At 39.8% G+C, this 26,251-nt stretch overlaps 1 protein-coding gene across 5 annotated transcripts in view; it reads right to left on the bottom strand.

Moving 5' to 3' along the window:
- Nucleotides 1-19,583: 19,583 nt before the first annotated feature.
- The window catches only part of GYG1 (glycogenin 1), a 32,777-nt gene continuing 26,109 nt past the window's right edge, over nucleotides 19,584-26,251 (bottom strand). For 3 of the 5 annotated variants that reach the window (XM_028504867.2, XM_036017897.1, XM_036017896.1), the window contains exons 6-8: nucleotides 22,810-23,029; nucleotides 20,723-20,773; nucleotides 19,584-20,452 (exon numbers count right to left, since the gene is read on the bottom strand). In XM_028504867.2, the coding sequence (XP_028360668.1) occupies nucleotides 20,279-20,452; nucleotides 20,723-20,773; nucleotides 22,810-23,029 (445 nt within the window). In that variant the 3' untranslated portion in view covers nucleotides 19,584-20,278. The remainder of the gene's footprint in view (nucleotides 20,453-20,722; nucleotides 20,774-22,809; nucleotides 23,030-26,251) is intronic. The other 2 variants (XM_028504868.2, XM_036017895.1) reach the window with 1 other exon arrangement.

The following is a 26,251-nucleotide window of genomic DNA, read 5'->3' as shown; positions in this document are numbered from 1 at the left end:
GTTCCTAAGCCTCTTTCAATTTTTTTGAATTCTTGTTTTTTCACTCTTTTCTGTTTGGTTGTTTCTTCCTTCTGGTCCACTCCAATGATTTGAGTGCCAATTTTCTTCTGATCACTATTGGTTCCCTGTGTATTTTCCTTCATTTCACTTAGCATAGCCTTCATTTTTTCATCTAATTTGTGACCAAATTCAACCAGTTCTGTGAGCATCCTGATCACCAGTGCTTTGAACTGTGCATCTAATAGGTTGGTTTATCTCTTCATCGTTTAGTTGTATTTTTTCTGGAGTTTTGATCTGTTCTTCCGTTTGGGCCTTTTTTTTTTTTTTTGTCTTGACTCACCTGTTACTAGTAAGGGGTGGAGCCTTAGGTGTTTGCCCTGGGCAGGGCAACCCAGTCCTGGGTTGTGACACAGGATGTTGGGGAGGGGTCCGAGAGGTAACAATGGTGCTTGGTCCACTCTCTCTCGGATTTCAGTCCCCCCCACTGCTTCCCCCAAGCAAACGGGGCTCTTCTGGTGCTGATTCCCATGTGGGTGGGCTTATGTACATTCTCGGACCCTGTGGGTCTGTCCAATGAACTCTCCTGTGAGACTGGGAGTCTCTCTCTGCATTTCAACCCCCACAGGTGTTTTCAATTGATGTTTTGAGACCTTATTTCCCTGCGCTGGGACCCTGGGTTGTGCAGTCTACCTTGCTCCCCAGTTTCGCTGGTTTACCTGCACCTGAATATGGGATTGCCAGGTCAGTCGCCTTGCGCCCTGCGTCCCACTCCACAATCGTCACCCTGCTGGGTCTGCTTGCTGCCACCCGGTACCGGGGTCTGCCAGCCACTGCCTGCCCACCCAGGCTCCGCCCGATGCCATTTTTGCACCCCCGGGATCCGTCAGCTGCTGCCTTGCGTGTCTGGGGTCCACAAGCCACTGCTTTTTTTGCCTTGACCCCTCTCCGCCCGGCCGTCGACTCTGCCCCTCCTACTAGTCTGGATGAATGTTTCTATTTTAACTCCTTGGTTGTCAGACTTCCATACAGTTCAGTTTTTTTGTCAGTTCTGGTTATTATTTTGTTTCTAAATTGTTGTCCTTATTTTGGTTTTGCCAGGAGGCACAGTGTGTCTACCTATGCCTGTGTCATGGCCGGAAGTAGCCCAGTGCCATAATTTTAATGACTACATTTTCTTTAAAGAAAATCTTTCATAAATATCACACTCCTGTGAAGATGTCTATATTATATAATTACATGATTTTTAATAACAGTACATTAAAAAGTACTATTAGTAACAATAATTTTCTCATATTCCTACTACCTTTTTTATTGTGCTCAATTTTAGTGGTTGAAGTTCTTGTTTAGAAATAGTGTATATAATTTTTAAGTTTATGCTAATATCTTGATCTTCCCAAATACGAGTTCTAATTATTTTTACACTTGTGATAATACTTATGTATAGTGGTATCACTAGGTAACATACTCTGCATTATAGATTTTTCCCTAATTACAGCTCCAGGATTGGAAATAGTTAATAAAATAATTCTTAGTTTATTATCAGTAAGTAACAGTGAAATTACCCTCCAACAATATTTGTTTCTTGTTAGGGGATGTCAAAGGCATTGATGTATTATTTTCTTTATTTTATTTATCATACTCGCCAAAGTTTTATCCATTGGGATTTGGAAGATTCATTAAAAATAGACAGAGATCCAAGATGCTGGAGGAGTAAGTGGAAGCTGCTCAAATATCCTCCCAGGACCACTGGAATTACAACTAAATTGTAGAAAAATCATTTAGAATAATCAGCTAAACACTAGCTGAAAAGAAGCCTTATAACCAAAGACAGATGGAAGTAAGCACCATGACATGACTGGTAGGTAGTGCAAAGGAGGTCTGAAAGGGCTGGCTGGGCTCCTATGGGCAACTGCTGAAGTTCCAGAGGGATATTTCAGTGGCTGGGGGTTTCCGCTTGAGAATTGTGCAGTCTAAACCCCAAGCTGGACTCCCCAGCCTGCAAGAGCCAGGAAAGGAACTCAGATAACATCCAGCTGTGAAAAGCAGAGGGGTTTCTGTCCACCTAGGAGAAACAACTGGGGAGAGCCTCTTAAGGGGCTTAAGCACAAAATTCCATTTGCAGACACTTAACCTGGGCTCCAGCAGAGGGAGGGCAAAGTGGACTATTGGTGCCTGAGGAGAGTCTAGGGCTGGTGGCTCTGGGGAAAAAACCGAAGGAACAGCTGGCAGTATCTCTGTGCTGAGTCACTTCCCATACTGCAGAGGCCATCTTTCTCAAGCAGAGCACTCCCCTCCAAGTGGCATCAGCCTCAAAGGAAGCAATAGCCCTGTCCACAGGTATTACTCTGCCCCATCCCATACACTTAAGCTGGGCTGCTGAGGAGTAGAGCTGGAGGCTATCTCAGTGATTAAGTTTAACAACTAAGGTAATCTCTGGGAGCTCTGAGATTTTAGACTAACCTCCCCTGGGCCTGGTGCTGGTAAAAGCTGGCCTTGGTGCACAGCCTGGTTCTTTCTGCACACAAACAGTTCTAGTAGAGGGAGCCACAAGCTCTGGGTCATTGATAATTAGGAACAGGTTGCTCAGGGTCAGTCACCGGCAGCGTCTGACAAAAGTCTGCACCTATTAACATAGGTCTACATAAGGATAAAGGGAACGATCCAACAAGAGAATAAAACCTTAGGTACAATATTAGAGGTACCTAAATATGGAAAGCAAATCTTCATGGACATAAAGGGAGAGATTGACAGAAACACAGTCATAGTAAGGGATTTTAACACCCCTTTGACTTCAATGCATATATCTTCTAGACAGAAAATCAATGAAGAGACAGCAGCCTTCAACCACATACTATATAAAATAGTTTTAATATCTTCAGAGCATTTCATCCCAAAGCAGCAGAATATGCATACTTTTCAAGTGTACATGAACTTTTTCTAGGATAGGCCACATGTTAGGACACAAAACAAATCTCAATAAATTTAAAAAGATTGAAATTATATCAAGCATCTTCTATGACCACAGTGCTATGAAAGTAGAAAAACACACAAAGATATGGAAATTAAATAACATGTTATTAAACAATGAATGGGTCAACATGAGATCAAGGAAGAAAATAAAAGATACCTGGAAACAAATGAAAACACAACAGTCCAAAATCTATGGGGAAGCTTCTGGTAAAGATGGCAGCATAGGCAGACATGGCTCACCTCTTCACACAACAACATCAAAACTACAACTAAAATACAGAACAACCATCATTCAGAAATATCACAAATCAGCTTGAATGAAAGTCTGACAACTACAGAATTAAAGAAACCACATCCATTCAGACTGGTAGGAGGAGCACACATGCAGAACAGGTTGGTCTCTTGCACACGTGTGCTGCATAAAAGTTCAGGAAGGGATATCTCGGGAGTGAGGAGTCCCAGCCCAGGGTTCCAGTGCCAAGAACGTAAGTCCCAAAACACTGGTTGTAAAAACCAGTGGGGATTGAGTCAGTGGGAGAAACATCTGGAGCCCCAAGAAGTTCCTCTTAAAAAGCACACATGGACTCACCTACTCAGACTCACTACCTCTGAGATACAGCGCCAGAGTGGCAGCTTGAAGGGCACCAGTGGCATATTGGGAGAGGCAGGTGTGTCTGGTGTCAAGGCGAGCAGAAGCCATTGTCCCTTTTTTGAGCCCTCCTGCAGAGCCATGGAGCCAGCAGGCTGGACCATATTTGAGACTGCATCAACCTGGCTAATACCTTTTGATCCTCAGAGACACCGCCCCACCCAATTTATGGTCCACCCAAGCTGCTTTTCCATATGAATAACTGGCCTTGCCTCATGCTTCATAGCTTGTTAAGTCCTATCAAACAAGCAATAGCTGGCCCCAGTGAGCTCCAGGTCCAGCACTAGCAGCAGCTAGATTAGTTTCACAGCTTGGCTTTGCCAGAGAATCTCCAAGGCCAGCACAAGTAGCAGCCTTCTTAGATTGATTTATAGCTCAGGAAGGGCAGCCTTGGGCAAAACACAAGTGGGGGCTGACCTTGGCCTGCACCACCTGGGAAACCCAGAGCCACCACACCTAGTGGATAGCTACAGACCCTTTGGAGAACTGCAATCGTGCCCCTGCACAGCTGATCCTCCTCTGTACAGGGTGGAGGTTGGTGGTAAATGGTCACAGCCAATCTTGTAGCTGACTGGCCTGTGTAAATCCCTCCCATTGATCTGCCAACAGCAACCAAGGCTCAAATACAAGAGGAGGGTGTACTCAGCCAACCTGTAGGGTGTAACTTGATACTCAGCTTGGGTGACAGAGGAGGCTGTTACACTGAGCCCTACAGGATACCTACTACATTAGGCCACATTACCAAGACATGGTGTCAAAGCAGCTATACTTAATACATAGAAATAAACACAGGGAGGCTGCCAAAATTAGGAGACAAAGAAACATGGTCCAAATAACAGATCAAAACTCCAGAAAAAGAGCTAAATGAAATGGAGATAAGTAATGTATCAGATGCAGAGTTTAAAGCACTGATTATAAGCATGCTCAAGGAACTTAGGGCCTCAGCAGCATAAAAAGATCCAGTCAGAAATGAAGGATTCAGTCATTGAAATAAACAATTTATAGGGAAAAAAAGATCCAGTCAGAAATGAAGGATTCAGTCATTGAAATAAACAATTTACAGGGAAAATAGTAGAGTGGATGAGGCTGAGAATCAAATCAATAATTTGGAACATAAGGAGGCAAAAAACAACCAATCAACAAGAAGAAAAAAGAATCCAAAGATAGGGCAGTATAAGCAGCCTCTGGAACATCTTCAAGAGTTCCAAAATTTGCCTCACACAGATGCCAGAAGGAGAAGAAAAAGAGCAAGAAATTGGAAATGTATTTGAAAGAATAATGAAAGAAAACTTCCCTAATTTGGTGCAGGAAGTCTAGGAAGCAGAGTCCCAATCAAGTTGGACCCAAAGAGTACCATACCTAAACACATCATCATTACAATTCTAAGGGTTAGAGATAAAGAGAGAATCTTACAAGCAGCTAGAGAAAAGCAGAGAATTACCTACAAAGGAGTTCCCATAAGACTACCAATTGGTTTTTCAAAAGAAGCTTTGCAGACAAGAAGGAGCTGGCAAGAAGTATTCAAAGTGATAAAAAGCAAGGACCTACAACCAAGATTATTCTACACAGCAAAGTTATTTAGAATGGAAGGGCAGATAAAGTACTTCCCAAACAAGGTAAAGCTAAAGGAGTTCATCATCATCACCAAGCCCTTATTATATGAAATGTTAAAGGGACTTATCTAAGAAAAAGAGTATCAAAATTATGAACGTTAAAATAACAAGAAACTCACAACTATCAACAACTGAATCTAAAAAATAAAAACATGGACAGACTAAGCAAACAATCAGAACAGGAACAGAATCATGGGTATGGGGATCATTTGGAGGGTTATCAGCTGGGAGGGGGTAGGTAGAGAAAGGGAAATGGTGTAATGATCAAGAAGCATAATTGGTAGGAATAAAGTAGATGGGAATATTGAGAACAGTATAGAAAAGGGAGAAGCCAAAGAACTTATATGCATGACCCATGGACATGAACTAAGGGATGGGGGATTGCTGGAGAGGGTGGGGTATGGGGCAGAGGGGGACAAAGGCAAAAAAAATTGGGGCAACTGTAACAGCATACTCAATAAAATATACATAAAAAAGAAACTATCTGTGAGACTCAACAAAAGCAATCCTAAGAGGGAAATTCAAAGCACTACAGGCCCATCTCAAAAAAAAGTTTAAATAAACAGTCTAACTTTACACTTAAAGGAATTTGAAAAAGAGAACAAAGCCCACAGAGGGGTAAGATGGTGGCGAGATAGGTGGGAGTGGAGTCCACTTCCTTCTGTGCACAGGTGGAACACTTAGCCAATCTTCTGAGGAACAAAGTGGACAGCCAATGATATCCCAGCATATATGAAGATTGGAGACCAAAACTGTAGAGGATATTGTAAAATCAGACAGTAAGGACATTGCTTTGGGACAATAAGGTCCCTGGGAAAAGTGTGGGGACCAGGGCGGCTGCAGCCCCAGGCCTGGCACCTGCCAGGCCTGCTGTAGGATTCTTGGAAGAGAGCCAGGACAATGGCTCTCTTCCTGTTCTAAACGGAGGTTTGAGCAGCACCAGGATGGACCTAGATGCTTGAAGTCACAGTGGGGAAATAATAATGGGATGGCAGGTGCACAGGGATGGTGTACAACCACTGAGACTGTGGATGCCACTGGGACTGTGGATGCTGGCTGGGAAGAGTTGGGCTGTGACCGACCCTGACCTGGATAGTCTCTGGTTTGGTTAGAGAGGTGAGCTGGGTGAGAGGCCAGGAGCTCGTCTGGAGCAGCAGGCTTGAACAGGAGGAATTAAAAAAGTACTCAGTGGCAGTTTAGGGAGTTCTCCCATAGCAGCCACCTTTGCCTCCCCTGGCTATGCCTGCACATGCAGCCTCAGCCGCAGCCACCTCTGCTGCCAGGACCACGCTGCGCCCCTACCCTACTCCTGGCTGCTGCAACAGAGGGCACCCAACTGCTCCCACAACCCCAGTGGTATGCTACCAACCCAGACACCCTCCCTGTCCCTGCAGCTGAGACCTGCCCCCACCCCCCACTGCTGCAGCAGAGGCCACTGCTTGCCTGATTGCAGCCTGGAGACTGTGTTCCTGACTGTGCTCCTGTGGCAGCAGTGGAGACCACATGCTCACTTCTGCAGCTCCAGGGGCAGAGTGCACTTGACCCCACCGTCCTGGCCACAGCAGCAGAGGAGGTGTGCACCCACAACAGCCACCCTGAGTGACTTGCTAAGAGGAAGGTGGAGACACCTCCTGCAGAGGAGAGCAGCAAGGCTCAGGGAGTCAGCAATCCCCAGAAAGACTTAACTCAGTGGGGAAACCGAACTACCCTGAAGAGACTCTGAGAGTCCCTAGCATCTAGGACAACAAAGAGCAAGAAGGTGGTGGGTGAGTTGCCCCTAATTGGTGCACCTCAAGGACAGCACAACTGGTGGACTGAAGGCGTAGGCTGGGCACTGAAGGGCACTGGGGGCTTGGCAGTGAACTGAAGAACTGGGCTGGAGGCTGGGCAACAACGGAAGAGTGTGGCTCAGACCTGGCCCCCATCTGTGCAAAACCACAGGAAGGGAGAAAAGTGAAACCCATACCCCCTCAGCCTGCTGCAGATAGGAAGACCAGCAGAACTGGCTTGGCCAGTTTAAAGCCCCAGGAGGCTTTTTTCTTCTTCTTCCTTTCTTTCTTTTCTCCCCCCCCCACCCCCACAAGTGAGACAATAAAACCTGGAGCTGTGAAAGGACCAGAGTCAGACCCAAAGGAATAGTCCCAATAATTGAGAGAGTGAGATAAATTTCACTTTGCTATTCCATATAACTTGCAAGTTATTGTTTTTTGTATTACTTTTTTCATTATTTTCACTTCTTTTATTTTATTAGTATTTTTAATTTCTCTTCTATTTAGTTTTCTTTGTTTTATTTGTTCAATTGCATTGTTTGACTGGTTTCTTTGTTCTCTCTTTCATAGTTTATTTTTAATTTTCCTTGCTTCACTTTACTTGTGTCACAATAGCACACTACTCTAGGTCATGCACTTCCTATTGTTATGCAGATCACATAGATTCTGTTATATGGTTGTTGCTCCATTACTATTGTAAATAACTGTTCCATACAATTGTAAATACTAAACAGCACCCCTCCCGGATCTCAGCTCACTTCACTGTTTCCAGAACTTTATTCCTGCCATGGTTAACTCTATTCTATCACACACTGCATCTATTTTCTATCCTTTATGCTCACAATATCTCATAATCTGACCTCCCACAAGCTCACTGTTTTCTGGATCCCACTCACAATCCTTCCCCCCACTAACAAGAGTCCTTTTTTCCACCCTGTTTTAAAAATGACTAGTTGGATGAAATATCACAGTTAACACTATATTTATCCAAAGGATCTCCTAACTGTTCTCTACAGGCTGGTAATGTAAGTTCCATAGAATACATTCCTGCTGTCTTAATCCGTTTTGCCTTCCCCCTCCAACTGATCACATAAAAGAGTAGGTGGGAGCTGTGAACAACAGTATACCTGCTGGAAGAGAGAACTTACCAACCAAGGAACCACCAATAGATAATAACAGAAGAAGGTGAAGGAGTGAGTGGAAGCCACACTAACCTCCACCAAGGACCAATGTGGAATTATAACTAAACGGTGGAGAAATTACCCAGAACAAATATCTGAACAATTTTGTGAGAAAAGCCTCAAAATCTTGGACAGACAGAAGAACCAGCTTCAACACAACCTGTCCACACCTGCACAACAGAATACAAGATGTGGTGGACGGAGCAACCCCTAGTTAACCAGCTGGAGGGAAGGATCCACCAAAGAAAGACCCAACAACAATCAAAACCCAAAGACATACAGAGAGCCAACATAAACAAGAGCCTAAGACCAGCAAACTCAGGAGATCAAAGAGACTGCACTACTGAATATCACAGGTCTCCTACCATAGAAGTTCACACCATAAACCCAGGGAGTCAGAACAGATCAATTTAAGGAGCAGAGGCTAACAAGAAGAGTCTCACAAACAATGGAAAGATAGAGAAAGAATCCTCAAATGAAAGGAAAGGAGAATGCTAATCAATAAAATAGAGGCAAGTCAACTATCAGATATTGAATTCAAAGCAATGGTTATAAGGAAGCTCAATGAGCTCACAGAGAATTACCAAAAACTACAGGGAAACAACAATGAACTCACTGCAAACTATATAAACATGAAAAAGGAAATAGAAGCTATCAACAAGAGCCAAGAGGAAATGGAGAATACAATTTCTGAACTGAAGAACACAGAAGGAATCAAAAGCAGGCTAGATGAAGAAGAGGACTGAATCAGTGAGCTGGAGGACAAGGTAGAAAAAAATTCCCAGAAATAGCAAGAAAAGGAAAAAAGACTCAGAAAGAACAAAGAGGTGTTAAGGGAACTGCAGGTCAACATGAAGCATAGTAATATCCGTATAATAGGGATACCAGAAGGAAGAGAAGAAGAGCACGGGATAGAAAGTCTGTTTGAAAAAGTAATGATGGAAAACTTCCCTAATTTGATGAAAGAAAAAGTCACACGAATCCAGGAAACACAGAGAGTCCCAATCAAGAGGAACCCAAAGAGGCCCACTTCAAGCACATCATAATTAAAATGGCAAAATTCCAAGACAAAGAATCTTAAAGGCAGCAAGGGAGAAACTGGAAGTAACATACAGGGAAGCCCTGATAAGACTAGCAGCTGACTTCTCAATGGGAATGCTACAAGGCAGAAAGGAATGGCAAGAAATATTCCAAGTAATGAAAACTGCAATCAACACTACTTTATCCAGCAAGGCTCTCAATTAAAACGGAAGGCCAAATAAGTAGCTTCCCAGACAAAAGAAGGCTCAAAGAATATACCTCCTCCAAACCACCTCTGCAAGAGATGCTAAAGAGTGCTTTAAGAAAAGAAAAAAAAAAGAGTGAGAGAGAATGGAAAACAGGTATGAAAAATTGACAATGAATAAGTACCTATTAGTGATAACCTTAAACGTAACTGGATTAAATGCCCCAATCAAAAGACATAGAATAGCTGAGTGGATAAGAAAACATGACCCACACATATGCTGCTTACAAGAGACCCACATCAGAACAAAAGACCTGCATAGACTGAAAGTGAAGGGTTGGAAACAAATATTCCAAGCAAATAGACAGGAAAAAAAAAAGCCAGGGTAGTAATACTCACATCAGACAAAATAGACTTCAAAAAAAGGGCCATAAAAAGAGACCCAGAAGGTCACTTTCTAATACTCAAGGGAAGAGTCCATCAAGAAAACGTAAACATTGTAAGTATATATGCACCCAACATAGGAGCACCCAAATACATAAAGAAACCCTTAGAGGACTTCAAGAAAGATATTGATAGCAACACAATTATAATAGGGGATTTTAACACCCCACTGTCAAAAATGGACAGATCTTCCAAACAAAATATCAACAAAGGTATTGTGGCATTGAACAATGCCCTAGAGCAAATGGACTTAACTGATATATAGAGAGAGCCTTTCATCCCAAAGAAGCAAAATACACATTCTTTTCAAATGCACATGGAACATTTTCAAAGATAGACCACATGATAGGGCACAAAACAAGCCTCAACAAATTCAAGAAAATTGAAATCATATCAAGCATTTTCTCTCACTACAAGGGACTGAAACTAGAAACCAACCTCAAGAAAAAAACCCCAAAACACTCAAACTCTTGGAGATTGAATAGCATGCTATTAAACAATGAATGGATCAAGAAGATAAAATACTACCCTTTGCAACAGCATGGATGGACCTGGAGAACATTATGCTAAATGAAATAAGCCAGTCAAACAAAGACAAATGTCATATTTGACTTACATGTGGGATCTAAACTGAACAAGCAAAAGAGAGACAGACTGATAGATGGAAGTATGACAGCTATTGGTGGGAGGAAGGTTAGTGGGTAGAGGAATTAAGCAAAAAGGAAAAAAGACTCACGGACATCAACAGTGAGTTGATTTGCAGGGGGGAGCAGAGAATAAGGGGGTTAAATATAATAAAAATAGTACAATGAAACTGCAAAAAAATAAGACAAATTTTATGTTTTGTTTTATTAACAAGAAGTCAAATGGTTAACCTTGTTTTTAACTATATTAACTTTAAAATATTTGCAAAATATGTAATACAACAGCTTACCCTCATTTATTTCATCTGTAAGTATATAGTAACCTCTCTTACATTCTCTGCATTTTGGATTTCGTACCTCATTTGTGTGGTACTTCTGAATAAAAAGCCAAAAATTCTTGTGGCTATGAATGATTGGGATGCTTCCTTGCATTAAGGCCTATTTCAAAGGAAAACTGTTGACCGGAAACCCTGCTGTAAGCAGGCATAATATTTTCTTTCATGTTAATATATTTGTACTTACTGTGTGGTAATAAGGGGGAGCAGTTTTCTATATAAAGCCATGATAATTTACTCCTTTTATGTAATTCCTTATTACCAGTTATTTTAATGATAAAAATGGGATTTTTTTTCTGTTTCAGCTCCCTACTCAACCTTTCTGATCAACAACATTATGAAAAATTTAAACCCATTTCTACTTTTAAATTTGTAAATTGAATTCTGTATAAAAATACAACTTTAATAACATAACTTCATGCATGTGGCATAGGCCTCCTCCATTAGCCTGACCCAGGCATCCAAAACTTTATAATAACTAGGCTACACTGGGACTCCTACATTTAGAAGAAGAGCAGATGTCAAAATGATTTCAGACTGGTGGATAAAACAAATTCTAGGGCATGTCTTTGCACATTTGAAACCCAGTCTAGACTATTTCAAGAGGGTATTTAATGTGATCAAAAGTGATATTGAGTCATCAAAGAGATATATTGTTAAATAAATATGTTTATTAAAGTAGAGATAATGGTCTAATGTTTTAGGAAGCTTTTTATTGTTTGCCATCTTTTTAGCATTCTAGTTCATGAAAAATAAAGGCAGATACAGTTAACCAGGACACAGCTTCCTGAATCCTTTAACTAATTACCCTTTTTGTTAGGGGAGGAAAGAGCTATTTCCTAATAGTACATTGAAGGTTAAAACAATTATACTGGGATTAATAGTTGAAAAGGAAACAGTTCATGGGAAATGGTCTACATGCTGCTTGCAGACGCAGGTGTTAAGGAGAATTAAGACGAACATCCATGTTCATTATATATGAATGACAGATCAAAGACATGGACCTGACCTTTGTGCAGGCACATTTGTCTTCCAGCAAAAGAGTATTATATCCTCCATTCTTCACAAGGATAAAAACATAAGGATATATTGATCACCTCCAGAAATGTATGTTGTAATCTGAATTATTTTTGCCTTTTCACTCATCTTACTAAGTAACCCTTTGTATTTTAGGCTCCCTGGAAAACATTTAGCAGTATAATTATACAGATTTTTATGGAAAAGCTAATATTTCACCTTAGTTAAAGCCTTGGTGGATCAGGGAAGGAAAAGAAATATTAACTTAGTTCAGTGACTTTCTAGCCTCTTAACTTGACACTTTTATGCACATTATGCTATTTTCTATGGTAAACTGTCACTGTTCCTGATTCTGAAAGTTAATAGCCTTCAGTAAATACTTAAAGTAAGAAATTATGTAAATTTCTTCACTTTGTCTTATGCTGTGTAAAAAATAGGGAACAATAAAAAGTAATATTAAAAATTAGCACTGAGTTATAGTTTCATTCCATTTGCTTTGATATCATTTCTCAATCAATCATAAAAAAGGCTTTGAATCTCCTGATCTCTTCTGATACAGAGGGTGAGTCCCAAAATACATATCATTATTTGAATTGTGTACTGCATGGCCACAGCAATAAGGCAGTATTAGTTGTAGTTTTCCGTCCATCTCAACTGGGATCCAGAGCCAAAAAGGCTTCTGACCAACTAACACAATAGTCTTTAGTAATATATTTGACTCAGTAGAAAAGGACTAGCATTTAAAGGCTTTATTATTATACATTTGACTTTTATCCTATTTTTGTTCTAGGCAGACAGTAGTGAGAAGTGGTAACTGATAGACTGGGCATCTTGAAAGAAACCTCAAAAACTTACCGGTGAACACAGAATAAGTACATCAAGTTGAGCTGCTTAGTATAGATGTCAAGGAGCCCATACCCATACAGGGATATGTTGACCCTGAGTACATCACAATATCACAGTATGATCATACATACAATAGAAATTTTGTCTTTTCCGGTACAATAAAACAACTGAAAACAGAATAGTTCTGTGTAGCCTTTAAGGTACAAAGTTTATATAGCTAAGTTCTAACTTAACATTGTTGGTAGGTTTTGTGACTTTAAGCAACTAACATGTAATAGCAATTTACCACAGGCTGATATTAACAAGAGTTGGCTTCCTACAATGTCTCATCAATGTTACAATGAAACTATCTGCTGTATCTTGTGAAGGTGAATCATGTCTAGGTCAAAATTTACAACTTGCCATAATTTCTATCCATGGATTTTCTTACCTATTTAACCTACCTACCTACCTATTTGTTTATAAGAAGGGATGGGAGGGAGACAGACAGGAAGAGAAACATTGATGTGAGCGAAGAACATTGATCAGTTGGTTGCCTCTCATACATGCCCTTACTGGAACTGAGCCTACAACCCAGGTATGGGCCCTTACTGGGGATTGAACCAGTGACCTTTCACTTTGTGGGATGACATCCAACCACCTGAGCCACACTGATCAGGGCTCCATTTATTTTTATATTACAATTTCAGTATAATTGTGCAGTGTTGCATAGAAAAGTTAATACTTCACCTTAAAGTGTATCCTTGGTAGATCAGGGAAGGAAAGCCTTGTAAAACGCTTCGTAAACCGTATTTCCCAAGTCCTATTTCAAGACCACTGTTTTTATCTCTTAAATATATAGCTAGTAAAGTGGAAGTTTTTCCATTATTAAATTGTGTTACTCCCCAGGTTTCTGTCATTTGAATTTCTAATCTTTGCCTGTTTCTCTGATCTCATCATCTGTTTGGACCATACATTTGTTTAATGCAGAACTTTAACAGCTTTGGAATTGGAGCATACAAAAATGTGAATCAAAATCTTGCAGATTATCTTTCTTATTCTCTGATCATCTGCAAAATGAGGATGGTCTATATACATCATAGGATTGATAGAAATGAGATATAAATACCTAATAAACACTGTCTTTCCCCTTTTTTTCTTACAGATTTTTACTTTAAAGCAGATTGAATTTCACTCTAATCAGTTATCAAGTAACATACGCAAGTATAAAAGTAGACTGTAATCCATTTTTGTATTTGTAATAATCAGAGAAAAAAAGCAAACCATGGCAGACTATTTTAAGGCAAGTCTTACTTAGTTTATGCCCCAAGACATGTGACACTAAAAAGGTAAACATGTCTTGGCTGGTGTAGCTCAGTGGATTGAGTGCCGCCCTTTGAAACCAAAAGGTAGCTGGTTCGATTCCCAGTCAGGGCACATGCCTGGGTTGTGGGCCACATTCCCAGTTTGGGGCCATGTGGGAGGCAACCAATGAATATATCTCTCATACATTGATGTTTCTCTCCCTCTCTTTCTCTCTTCCCCTCTCCCTAAAATAATTTTTTAAAAAGGTAAATAGTACACAATTATATTTACAGATATTATTTGTTTCCTTTATCACTCAAGAAGCTAAAATTGTCTTTTGTAAAGCCTTCACTAAAATGGATTGAGGAGTGATTGCTGCTATGCAACAATCAACCACCTCACTTCTTCATATATCTTCCTCTACAAACCTGAGTCCCTGTTGTATTTAGTGTAAATGTTTCCTTAGTGTATCAAGTGGTTCTCAAATGTCATTTGGGTCAGAGTCATTTGGAATTCTTGATAGTTACTCAGAGTGGAGATACCACAGCCGCAACCCAGGACCTCTTGAATCAGAATCTGTTGTGATGAGGCCCAAGAAACTGTACTTATAATTAAGTTGGTGTTTTCAGGAGCAGCCGGGTGGAGACTCAGTTGCTCAGGCCCCAACCCTTCAATTACTCCTTTTTCCTCCCTCTTCACATTCAATCCATCAGCAACTTCACTGCCTTCACCCTGGTGAAAGGCATGCTGGATTACCATCATCTCCTTCCAGGACCACTACAATTAACTAACTTCTTATCAACTCTTTTATCTTCAAACTATATTCCATCAGCTGTAAAACATAGTGTTCTTAAAATGTAAGTCAAAAAGATAAGACAATTAGACCATCTTTAACAATAACTGCATTGCATTGAAATAAAAACTATGATGAGCCTGACTGGTATGGCTTAGTGGGTTGGGCATTGTCTCAAAAACCTAAAGGTCACTGATTCAATTCCCGGTCAGGGCACATGCCTGGGTTGGGGGCTGCAAGAGACAATGAATTGATGTTTACCTTGTACATCAGTGTTTCTCTCCCTTTTATTCCCTCCCTTCCCACTCTCTAAAAATAAAAGTAATTTTAAAAAAAAAACCCTAAAAATTAAACCATATTAAAATTTATTAATTCATAATGGTACTATAACAAAACCCTCTCAAAATCATCATGGTTACATTTGGAGGATGCTAGGAAACCAATTCCTCATTTTACATATTTGGAAATGAAGGGAAAGAATCAAGTATTTATATATATATGTATATATATATATATAAACACACACACAGACATGTATATATAGATGTATGCATGTGTGTGTGTATACACATGTATATCCTCAGGATAACCAAATAATTAATAAATGGAATTATATAGAAATATTTCAGCTAATAAATGTTACCATTTTGAAATCCCTAATGAAATAATGTATCTAGGGAATGATTATCAACAGCAGTTAATATAAGAAGGTAACCAGTGATTTGGAAGTAGCTACCACCACTATAAAGTATTGCTAAAAGCCCTGGCTGGCGTGGCTCAGTTGGGGGTTCTGCAAAGGAAAAGGTTGCTGTTAGATTCCCAGTCAGGACACATGCTTGGGTCATGGGCCTGGTCCCTGGTCGGGATGTGTGCAAGAGGCAATGATTCTTTCTCCCTGCCTTCCCCTCTCCCCTAATAAAATCTTTTTTTTGTATTTTTAAAAATATATTTTATTGATTATGCTATTACAGTTGTCCCATTTTCCCCCTTCACTCCCCTCCACCCTGTACACTCTCTCCCACCCATATCCCCACCTTTAGTCATGTCCATGTGTCATACTTACAAGTTCTTTAGCTTCCATATTTCCCATACTATTCTTACCCTCCCCCTATCTATTTTCCACCTACAATCTATGCTTATTCTCTGTACCTTTTCCCCCTCTCTCTTCCTCCCACTCCCCTGTTGCTAACCCTCCATGTGATCTCCATTTCTGTGGTTCTGTTCCTGTTCTAGTTGTTTGCTTAGTTTCTTTTGGTTTTGCTTTAGGTGTGGTTGTAAGTAATTGAGAGTTTGCTGTCCTTTTACTATACATGTTTTTTCTTTATCTTCTTTTCTTAGATAAGTCCCTTTAACATTTCATAAAATAAGGGCTTGGTGATGTTGAACTCCTTTAACTTGACCTTATCTGAGAAGCACTTTATCTGCCCTTTCATTCTAAATGAGAGCTTGCTGGATAGAGCAATATGGGATATAGGTCCTTGTCTTTCATGACTTGGAATACTTCTTTCCAGCCCCTTCTTGCCTGTAAGGTCCATTTTGATAAATCAGCTGACCATCTGATGGGAACTCCTTTGTAGGTTACTGTCCCCTTATCTCTTGCTGCTTCTAGGATTCTCTCCTTCATTTTGACCTTGGCTAATGTAATTATGATGTGCCTTGGTGTGTTTCTTCTTGGGTTCAACTTCTTTAGGGCTCTCTAAGCTTCCTGGGTTTCCTGGAAGTCTATTTCCTTTGCCAGGTTGGGGAAGTTCTCCTTTATTATTTGTTCAAATACATGCTCAATCTGCTGCTTTTCCTCTTCTCCTTCTGGTACTCCTATAATTCGGATGTTGGAACGTTTAAAGATGTCCTGGAAGTTCCTAAGCTTCTCCTAATTTTTTTGAATTCTTATTTCTCCATTCTTCTTGTTTGGTTGTTTTTTTCTTCCTTCTGGTCCACTCTGTTGTTTTGAGTCCCAGTTTCCCTCCCATCACTATTGGTTCTCTGTGCATCTTCCTTCATCTCTTTTATGGTAACCTGCATTTTTTTCATCTAATTTGCACCCCAAATCAACCAATTCTGTCAGCTTCCTGATCACCAGTGTTTTGAACTGTGCATCGGATAGATTGGCTATCTCTTAGTTGCTCAAAAGGATGAGTCCTGGGGCATTGATCTGTTCTTTGGTTTGAGACATATCTTTTTTTTTTTTTTTTTGGTCTGTTTGCTCCTGTTATGGTGAGGGGCGGAGCCTTAGGTGTTCACTGGGGCTGGGCACCCCAGTCGCTAGATTGTGACATTGTATGTGGGGGCGGGGGCGGGAGGGAAAATGGAGGTAGCTCCGTTCTCCTGGAACCTCAGTCCTTTCTCTGGGATCCTGGGTTGCGTGCTCTGCCCTGGTCCACAATCGCCGCCTCACTGGGTCCACCTGCTGCGATCTTGCACGTCCCAGATGCCTTACGTGCTCCTGGTTGCCTTATGCACCCAGTTCTCCCTGTTCTCTGTGCGCTGTGACCTGTGCCCGGCTGCTCCTCTCCGCCCCTACTAGTCTGGATGAACGGGTCTACTTCAACTTCTTGGCTGTCTGACTTCCATTTAGATAAATTCTGTTAGTTCTGGGTGTTATTCTGCCTCTAAATTGTTGTTCTAATCTTGGTTGTGCGTGGAGGTACGGTGCATCCACCTATGCCTCCATCTTGCTGGAAGTCTCAAAATCTTTTTTTTAAAGCACTGCTAAAAAACTACACCTTAATACAGGAAAACATGTCAGACTGCAATGGGCAAATGCAGAATGTGGAAGACTATAGGACAAATAATCTGGTTCCTATTAAAAAATTGCAAAGAAACAAACAAAAAGGGAGGGTAAGAAACAGATTTTACCAGATGTATCAACTAATTGTACTGGATGGGGCTTACTTGGATCCTGATAAAAATAACGTGGAAATAGAACAAAAAATAATGGAGACTTTGGAATTGACTTTTCCTTTTTTTTTTTTTTTTTTGCTGTGATAACGTCCTGAAGTTCTTGTGTCTTAAAGATATATATGGAAATTTTTCATATGATTATTTCCTATATTGGATTTGTTTCCAAATAGTCTGGCTGGGGTCAGGGAAAGAGCTGGTGGGGATATAGATGAAACAACTGAGGCTGGGTGGAGGGTTCTTTATACTCTGCTTCTTTTGTGTGCATCTGTAATTTCTATTTAATAAAAAAATTATATATAAATTAAATGGTTGAAATGTCAATCAACTGCTGTTGAATTTAGAATGGAAGTCAAAGCTCTACCTTGGCCTGTGAAACCACTTCCTACCTCTCCATCATGTTGGAACCCTTTAAAGGGAATATTCTCCCCTCTTCTCTGGTTACCTCAGCACCTTTCTGGCTTAATCATTATCTTACAGGTCTTTCCTGACCACCCCAAGATTGGATTTTTGCCTGTTTCAATGCTGTCAGTACACTTCAGCATAATTTGTGATTGTTTTTTGGTTTGTGTTTCCTACTAGAAGGAATTCCATCTTGTACAGTCCTCTATTTCTGATGCCTGTCATATGTGTGATATGGTAGATGCTTTGTGCTTGTTGAATGAATTATTCTGCAGTGTCTGTCTTAAACATGCATGTCAGCTCAAATTGTTTGATATAAAAATTAAAGTGACTGAAAAATACTTCAGTAGATGTTATTTCTAGAATAAGTTCACGTGTTTCCTTGAAACCAGTTCTTTGACCATTGGTATTGTGAAAGCAACAGAACTAAAATGAACTTTGAAATTATACCCAGATTGTCTAGAAATGAAGGCTCATTTGTTTTTATGACTTGCAAATTACACTGTAATGAAATTCATTTCTGTTTAGCCATATTTCTCTATGCATTGGATTCTCATTGGAAGAGCAGAGGTCCTTGGAGTATAGCACCTGACACATGGATGCACTGAAATCTTTGGCAATGCTTCATGTCCTTGAAGATCATAGCAACTCACTCTCCACCAGTCCAAATAATTATAGCTTATTTTTTCTTCAGAAATAATTCAGTATTTTACAATTTTAGGTAATTCCATAGATTCTTCTTGCACTCTTGTGGTAGACAGACCCCAAAATGGTCTCGTCATTCTTGCCTCCAGGATTCCATATTGCTGTTTGTCATCTATACCCATATTGAATAGGGCTGACCTGTTGAACCAACAGGACATCATGGAAATAAAGAAGGGTGACCTTGAAGGCTAAGTCATAAAAGCCATTGCAAGTTTCTGCCCAATTAAACCTCCAAAGTTTATTTTTGCAATAGTGTTCTTTCCTCTTTTCTTCAACAGAGTAACTTCTGAATACTCACTTCAGTTTTAAAATGTTATTTTGCATCCTACTGTTCCCTAGCTTGCCATCCTTGCAACCTAGAATCACTTGTACATTTAATGAATATGTACAAGAAGCTTTAAACTTCTATCATTTGTAAGTCATGGATAAAAACACTAGAAGACAGTGGGGTCCAGTATTGATTCTAACAGTCCTGAAAGATTACTGTGCCTCTTCAGACTGACAATGAACCTATGATGACTTTCAGGTTACAACATTCTAAATCTGAATACCCTTTTGATATGGAGATGCAATGTGGGTGGCAGATTAGATAAATTTGATTTCACTTTTATCTCTCAGATCCATCCCCATCACTGGAGAACACTGGATTTAATTATTTAGCTATCTGGACACCACATTTTAAAACATATACTCCAGTATCAAGTTTTATACTGGTTTTAAAAATACTGACAAATGCTACAAATTATGAAAAATTCTCCAATACATTTTTTTCAAGGGGAGTTCGAATTCTTAATTAAATCAGACAACCAAGATGGCAATAAATCTTTATTTTTCATACAAGGTGCCACTGCAGGTACCATCAAGGAACACACTGCTGTTTTCAGATATACAGAACTGAACAAAAGCATGTTAGCATGCTGCCTCACTGTACATGGAAAATTGGTGAACATCTTCAGATACTAAGACTAGGAAAGAAATGGGTTAATGTCATTTGTTGAAATGTGTATGAATCACTCAGCAATGTTATTACAGGCTGTCTTCACCTCAAAGCAGAATTACAGTCACTCTGCAGCCCCTGGACAATTCTCAAGTGCAGGTCTAGTGAAGGTACAACAAGCAGGCATGAGGCAGATACTGTGTCTCATTTGAAGAGAGACGATTTGACACCTGGCTCAACACATTTTAAGAGCTGATAATAGCCATCTCAATAGTTTAAGATTAAGTTTCCCTCACCAAGTTGGCAATTGGCTTAACTGAGAATTTCCGAAACATTAGCTGAATAAGCCTAGGGTTAAAAAAAAGCCAGAATACTGTCCATTTAACAACATAGCTACTTCATAACTTCTGTCCAGTTCTCATCTGTTGTCCTACAAAAATCCCTTATGTGATGAATAATTTTAGTAAAACCCTCTAGCAACCGTAACAGACCTAGCTCTAGATACTAAGTATCAGAAAAAAGTGCCTGTGAAGTGTGTGTGTGTCCACGGAAAAATGGCAGTGTTGCTACTGGAGGTAAGTGTCAAGTTTCCTCTTGATGTTGTCAAAGGAATCTGCTCCCATGTAATCAGCCTGGCCTTGTTCCCACCTCTCCTTCCGTTCTTCTGAGGATACAGAAGGCTGTGCCTCAGCCGGGATCTCCCCAAGGGACAGATGTGATATGGCTCCTGAGACATCTTCCTGGAAAGAAGAGCATAATCAGAGACTCCATGAGAGCTGAAAATCAGACTGTTTCAAAGAATGCAGTAAGTTGAAGAAGGTGAGAAAGCCAGGGTGAATTATCATGCAAAGTAGCAAAAACTGAAAAGTATTACATGAAACAACAACAACAAAAAAGACAGAAATACAAGGGTCATATGATTTTTTTTCCTAACAAAATGAAGACTTCTTGACTGAGTGAAAACATTGGGAGAACAAAGTAATCAGGGTTAATGTTTAAGTTCTGCATACCTTTCTACAGAAGCCACAAGAGAAAGCCAGTGTATAGACCAAGTCTGAAAGCTGCAAACAGTTCATTAGAAAGTGTAAGACAGATGGACAAGGGAACACAAGTCTCATGATAAATTCTCGATCTGTGTGGGCTCAGAAAGGTTGAGAACTTAAACAAAATGATACCATAGAGGCTAAGCTTCAGAAAGAACCTAACCAGAGAGCCACACCACTTACATAAGTTGTCACATTATGAAAGCAAGAGCTAAATGGTTTGAGACCATGCACCAAACTCATCTGCCTGTTCAAGCGTATTACCACGTAGCATCTATTCTTGTAGCTTCTGCTAATTTAATCAGCTTAGTTTTGCACTGTTTCGATTCTCATCTTCACCTTTCTTGGTTCATAACTCTCAGTCCTTGGGTTGCGGAAGGAACAAAGTGAATGTGCAGGAAATGGAGCAAACCTACTCTACGTTAGATTCCCATTACATATAGGTACACAATTAACTTCAACTGTACCATAGAGGAATATCAAAGCTACCTTTCAAAAAGATCTGAGGTGAGAATGTACTGGAAATCTTAGCAGATAAAAATAGAGATGAATAAATATAAATACTGCTTTTGACAGAAAATGGAAGAACAAAATTTCCAATTATCTGTTTTGATGTGTGTGTGTGTGTATGCATTTACATATACTGGAACTCCAAGGTATTGGGGTGGATTCCATGGGACTGTATTACAGCTAAGGCAACATAAGTCCTTCCCTTGGATTAGCCCTGGCTTTGCCTCCAACTTGCAGTGGGAATGATATAAAGAGGCCCTTCCAGAGTTTTCTGCTCACCATATTTTTCATAAGGATAAGTCTCTCAGACCTGGATTTGAGTTCCAGTTCTGCTACTGACTAGTTAGTTACATAACTAAGACAAGTTATGTAATTCTTTAAGCCGCGGTTTATTTTAACATCTAAAAAGGGGATATTGACAATAATACTTGATAGACTAGTTTAAGGTTTAAATGAAAAGGGCTAACTTTTCTTAGCACTTACTATTGTCAGACAATGTTCCAAGTACAGTGCAGGTGTTATTTCATGATCCATATAAAGCAACTGGGTAAGAATGTAAGTGTGAGTTATTTTTCCCTTTCTCCTTTTCAAATTTTGGTACAAGTGCTAATAAGAGAAATGGCTAAAATTTGTATGAGAGCAAAGAGAAGTATCTCTTATAACCTTATAGTCTCTTATAGCAAGGCAATTAACAGATCAGTTAGACATGATTATAATTCACCCATTCAGTTGTATTCTTTATAGCTTAATATGTAACATATAGGTTTAATTTTGTTAAAAAAATTGAATTTATTGGAGTGACATTGGTTAATGTAAGTATATAAGTCTCGGGTGTACAATTCCGTAACACATCATCTGTATATTTTATTGTGTGTTCACCACCTGAAGTTAAGTATCCTTCTGTCACCATTTACCCTCCCTTTACCCTCTTCTACCTCCCAAAAGTTTAATTTCTTATTCTTTTCCAATTCTTACAAAAGGACAAACTTCAGAGGAAGACATTTAAAGTCAGAAATGGGGCTAAGTAGTTTGTTATTATAAATGTTAATACGTCAAGATTTCTTTTTCAAAGATCCTACATAACCATATAGAAGTACAAACACGGCAAATCAAGATAATCCTAGAAAAATATTTGCTTATATGTTCATGTTGTAATTTTCACTGAAAACTCATTTTTTCTGAGCACATAGGAAAAACAAAATAGGTGTATTTAAATGTTTGCAGTTTCTGAAACATAAAATGTTGCATTCTTCATTTTTACAATCACTGTTTTAGAGTTTATCTCAGGACAATGGGTTAAGAATTTCTTAGTTACAATATGTGGATATAGTAAATCTTCTAAAACCCTTTCTTATGCTCTCAGATCTAAGAAAATCTGCCACAAACTTTACTTCCACTTTAGTTTTTGCTGGTTACATTTCTCCCTTCTAATACGGACACTGTTTTCTAACCACAAAATCTTATTTCTTTGTTTGAAATACCACCAAATACTCCATGTCTACCGGCATACATTAAATTACTTGAAAGAACAAAACAGAACCTACCTCGTTTAGGTGTGACTGGGTATCTTTGACAAGGCCAAACTGCTGGAGCAGAGGTAGCACATTGGTGGTGAAGATGTCCCACCACAGGCTTAGGAACTCTGGGTGAATCATGGTGGGATCCTGGGACTCACTTTTGACACTTTTTGTTTTAGCATCATAAGTATAATTCCACGGTTTGATTTGTCCCAGGAAATGCACAACTTTGGCATTTGCACCGAACCTGCCAAATGAACACAAGTTGAAATGGTTAGTAGATTCTGAATGCTAACAAGAACATAAGCAACACTTTGTTCTGTAGACTTAACAGTGCACTTTCCATCCTGGCTGGAAAGGAAACTGAGTTCCCTGAAAAATTTCTAGGCATGCTTTTTAAATTATTCAATTGTGCCCTGGCTTGAGTGGCTCGGTTGGAGTGTTGTCCCATGCACCAAAAGGTTGTAGGTTCAATCCCCAGTCAGGGTACATATAGGAAGCAACCGATCGATGTTTCTCTCTCACATCAATGTTTCTTTTTCTCTCTCTCTCTAAAAATAAAAAAACACATCCTTGGATGAGAATTTAAAAAAATAAATTATTAAAGTATATGTTAAATATATATAAAAATTCAAAAGTTTGGGATCAGTGCAACAACCAAAACACTGATTCATGGTGGATAGCAAAGGTACAACCACTTAGAAAACCACTTGACATTACCTACTCAAGTTGAAGATGCTCACATTCTACATCCTGGAAACTCAGCTCCTGGGCATGTACCTTAGAGAAACTCTCACATATGTGTAGGAGACGACATAGTCAAAGTGTTCACAGCAGCAGCACTGTTGGAAATGGGTGCGAACTGGAAACAACTCAATGACTGTATGTTAAGGTGAGACTGCTGCTGATCAAGTGTCCATTCCTTTCTCAGTCTCCATGAGCGAGTATGTTCTCCTGCCTCACCAATGTGGAGCATGCTCACAAGTCTTGCTTTGGCCAACTGCACGTGGGTGGAAGTGACAGTGTATCTTAAGAAGAACAGTTTGTTTTTGTTCACCCTCTCCGAGAAGCTTCAAGTTCTGCCAGCAGAAGAACAGAGCCTGGGCCGCCTGCTTGTTCCAGAGGAACAAAATACGTGAACAGAGGTGGGCCAAACCTGTGGGCTGGCTCCAAACCCAGGTGAGATGGTCAGAGCTGTCCAAGCCTACCTGCCAACACATGAGCAGGAAATACCTGCTTGTTGTTGAATGTCACTGACGTTTTATGGTTGTTTATCCATTTTATGTTTTTATTCAGAAAAGGTGTATTGATTATCAGTTCATTAAGCATTCCCACTTTATAACTGCTCTTTTGACTTTTTAGGTTTCCATCACTTCCTCTCCTAGAAACATACCACATTCTCAGTTGACTGAAAGGGAAGGACTGAGCGGGGGAGGATCACGTGTCTCTGCATTTCCCTTTCTCTCTCTGGAAAAAAATTGGGCAGAGATATTTTCTCTCATGCAATTTCAAAAGCATTCTTTCACTTTAAAACTTTAAATGGCTCTCTGTACCTGTCCTATGTAGTAAAGTCCAAATTACATGACCTGGTCCTTCCCATTCTATTTTTTCTAAAGGACAACTTCTGGTATATTCATACCATAGAATACAATATAGTAGTGAAAATGAATAAACTATATAGCTATACATATTATATAGCAAATAAATGGATTTTTAAATTATGCTGATAAAAAGAAATACATACAAATTCAAATAGGAATGCATATAGACCCAATTACATAAGCACAAAACAAAAAAAGCACTGTTAAAAGACTAGAAAACTACAATCAATGTAGATTTCATGATACAAATTTCTCTCTGGCAGAGAGGGAGGTTGGGATGGGGAAGGGACAAAAAGGAGCTGGTACTGCTTGTGTTCCATTCTTATCTTGGGTGGTGGATATTTTTAAACACTGCACATTTTTTTGTATATTTCTTTTTGGTATAAACATTATTATTTTACAATAATATCTTAAAAAAGAGTAAGAGTTATGAGTAGTCTTGTTCAGGTTTGGAGGAAATCTAGGCGCACAGAACCAAGTAATAATAATAGTGAATATGACCAGTGCCAAAAGGAAGAGAGAACAGTGAGGGCGCCAGGAATTCAGAGGCAGGGAGGTCACTGCAGGCCAGATGCAGCGGGGCAGGAGGTACTGAGAGAGTGGACACGACTTAAGGTTTGTCCAACAGGTAGTAGCTGGGTGATAATACAGGGAATTGTAGTGAGAGACAGCAGCTCTGAGGTGTGTGGATGTGCCAGATCAAGTATCTTCCAACTACAGCCAAGGAGGAAGCTTTGACACTGAAAGGTAAAATGGGACAGAACCTTGAGTGTTGGGCTCAAGTGTCAGATTTTAGTGGATTTATCCTACAGAAAACCGAAGAATTTGGTCAAAATAATGTAAACTCTCTTCATGTAACCTTTCCTATCTTCTAAAGGCTTAAAAAAATGTCAGAGACCTGTTAAATAGCTATTGCTATCTGAGACTTGACTATGTTTGGGGCCGAAATTCTTTACGGACATGACTGGGAATAATAGTTCTGCAAGGTAGATTTTAATAATGTGTTAAATGGAGGCTCCTAGAGGCTGAGTTACCCAGAGCCATACAGCTAATTAAGTGGCAGAGATGGCATTTGGCACAGTTTTGCCTCTTTTAGGCCTGAGCTCTTACTATCCTACCATGATGCTTTTCCAAAACTATGCAAGAAACATAGAGCCTATTGTAAATTTTCTTCTAAGGGTGATTTTTAAGTGCATTGTGCATTCGTCTGAAAATGAAGTGGATACCTGATATCCCCAAGCTAACTATTTTATACACAGTATATTTCACACACACACACACACACACACACACACACTGATGTTCACACAAGTACTTGCAATTTTATCCTTAAAAGAATACAAATGACAATGCTTAAATCTGTTATGTGTAAGGCACTAGGCTCAGTGTGTGGTCCCAGGAGGCTTTTGTCCAAATAGGGAGATGAGTCACACAATAAAAATAATAAACAATAGCACAAGTGAGGTAACAACTCAGGGCTACCAGGGTAGTGCTGACATTATGGACTATGGAAATTCAAAAGCAGTTAGTGCAGGTGGGGATTTGCACAAGGGGCTTTGTACAGGAAGTGGGACCTGGACAAGGCCTAGAAAAGGGTTGTGGTAACTGCCCTCAACCAATGTTCCAGTGATGATGGGGGAAGCCCATCCCAACAAAGGTGAAAGAAAAGTGCTCTCTCCACCTTCTCAGACATTCACTGCCCGACTCATCTCCCTGCCTAGAAAGAGAGCCTTTGTTTGTTTCTCTTATCTAAACTGATCAGTAAGTCTAGACCCATGATTTTCTTAGACCTACATAAATATCATACACAGTCACTACATGAGAGGTAGAAATACTAATTAAGTTAAAACACGAATATAAAATCTGTT

Source organism: Phyllostomus discolor, chromosome 2, assembly GCF_004126475.2.
Source record: "Phyllostomus discolor isolate MPI-MPIP mPhyDis1 chromosome 2, mPhyDis1.pri.v3, whole genome shotgun sequence".
NCBI lineage: Eukaryota > Metazoa > Chordata > Mammalia > Chiroptera > Phyllostomidae > Phyllostomus > Phyllostomus discolor.
The sequence above is the reverse complement of the archived record's forward strand: the minus strand, read 5'-3'. Positions and strand labels throughout refer to the sequence as shown.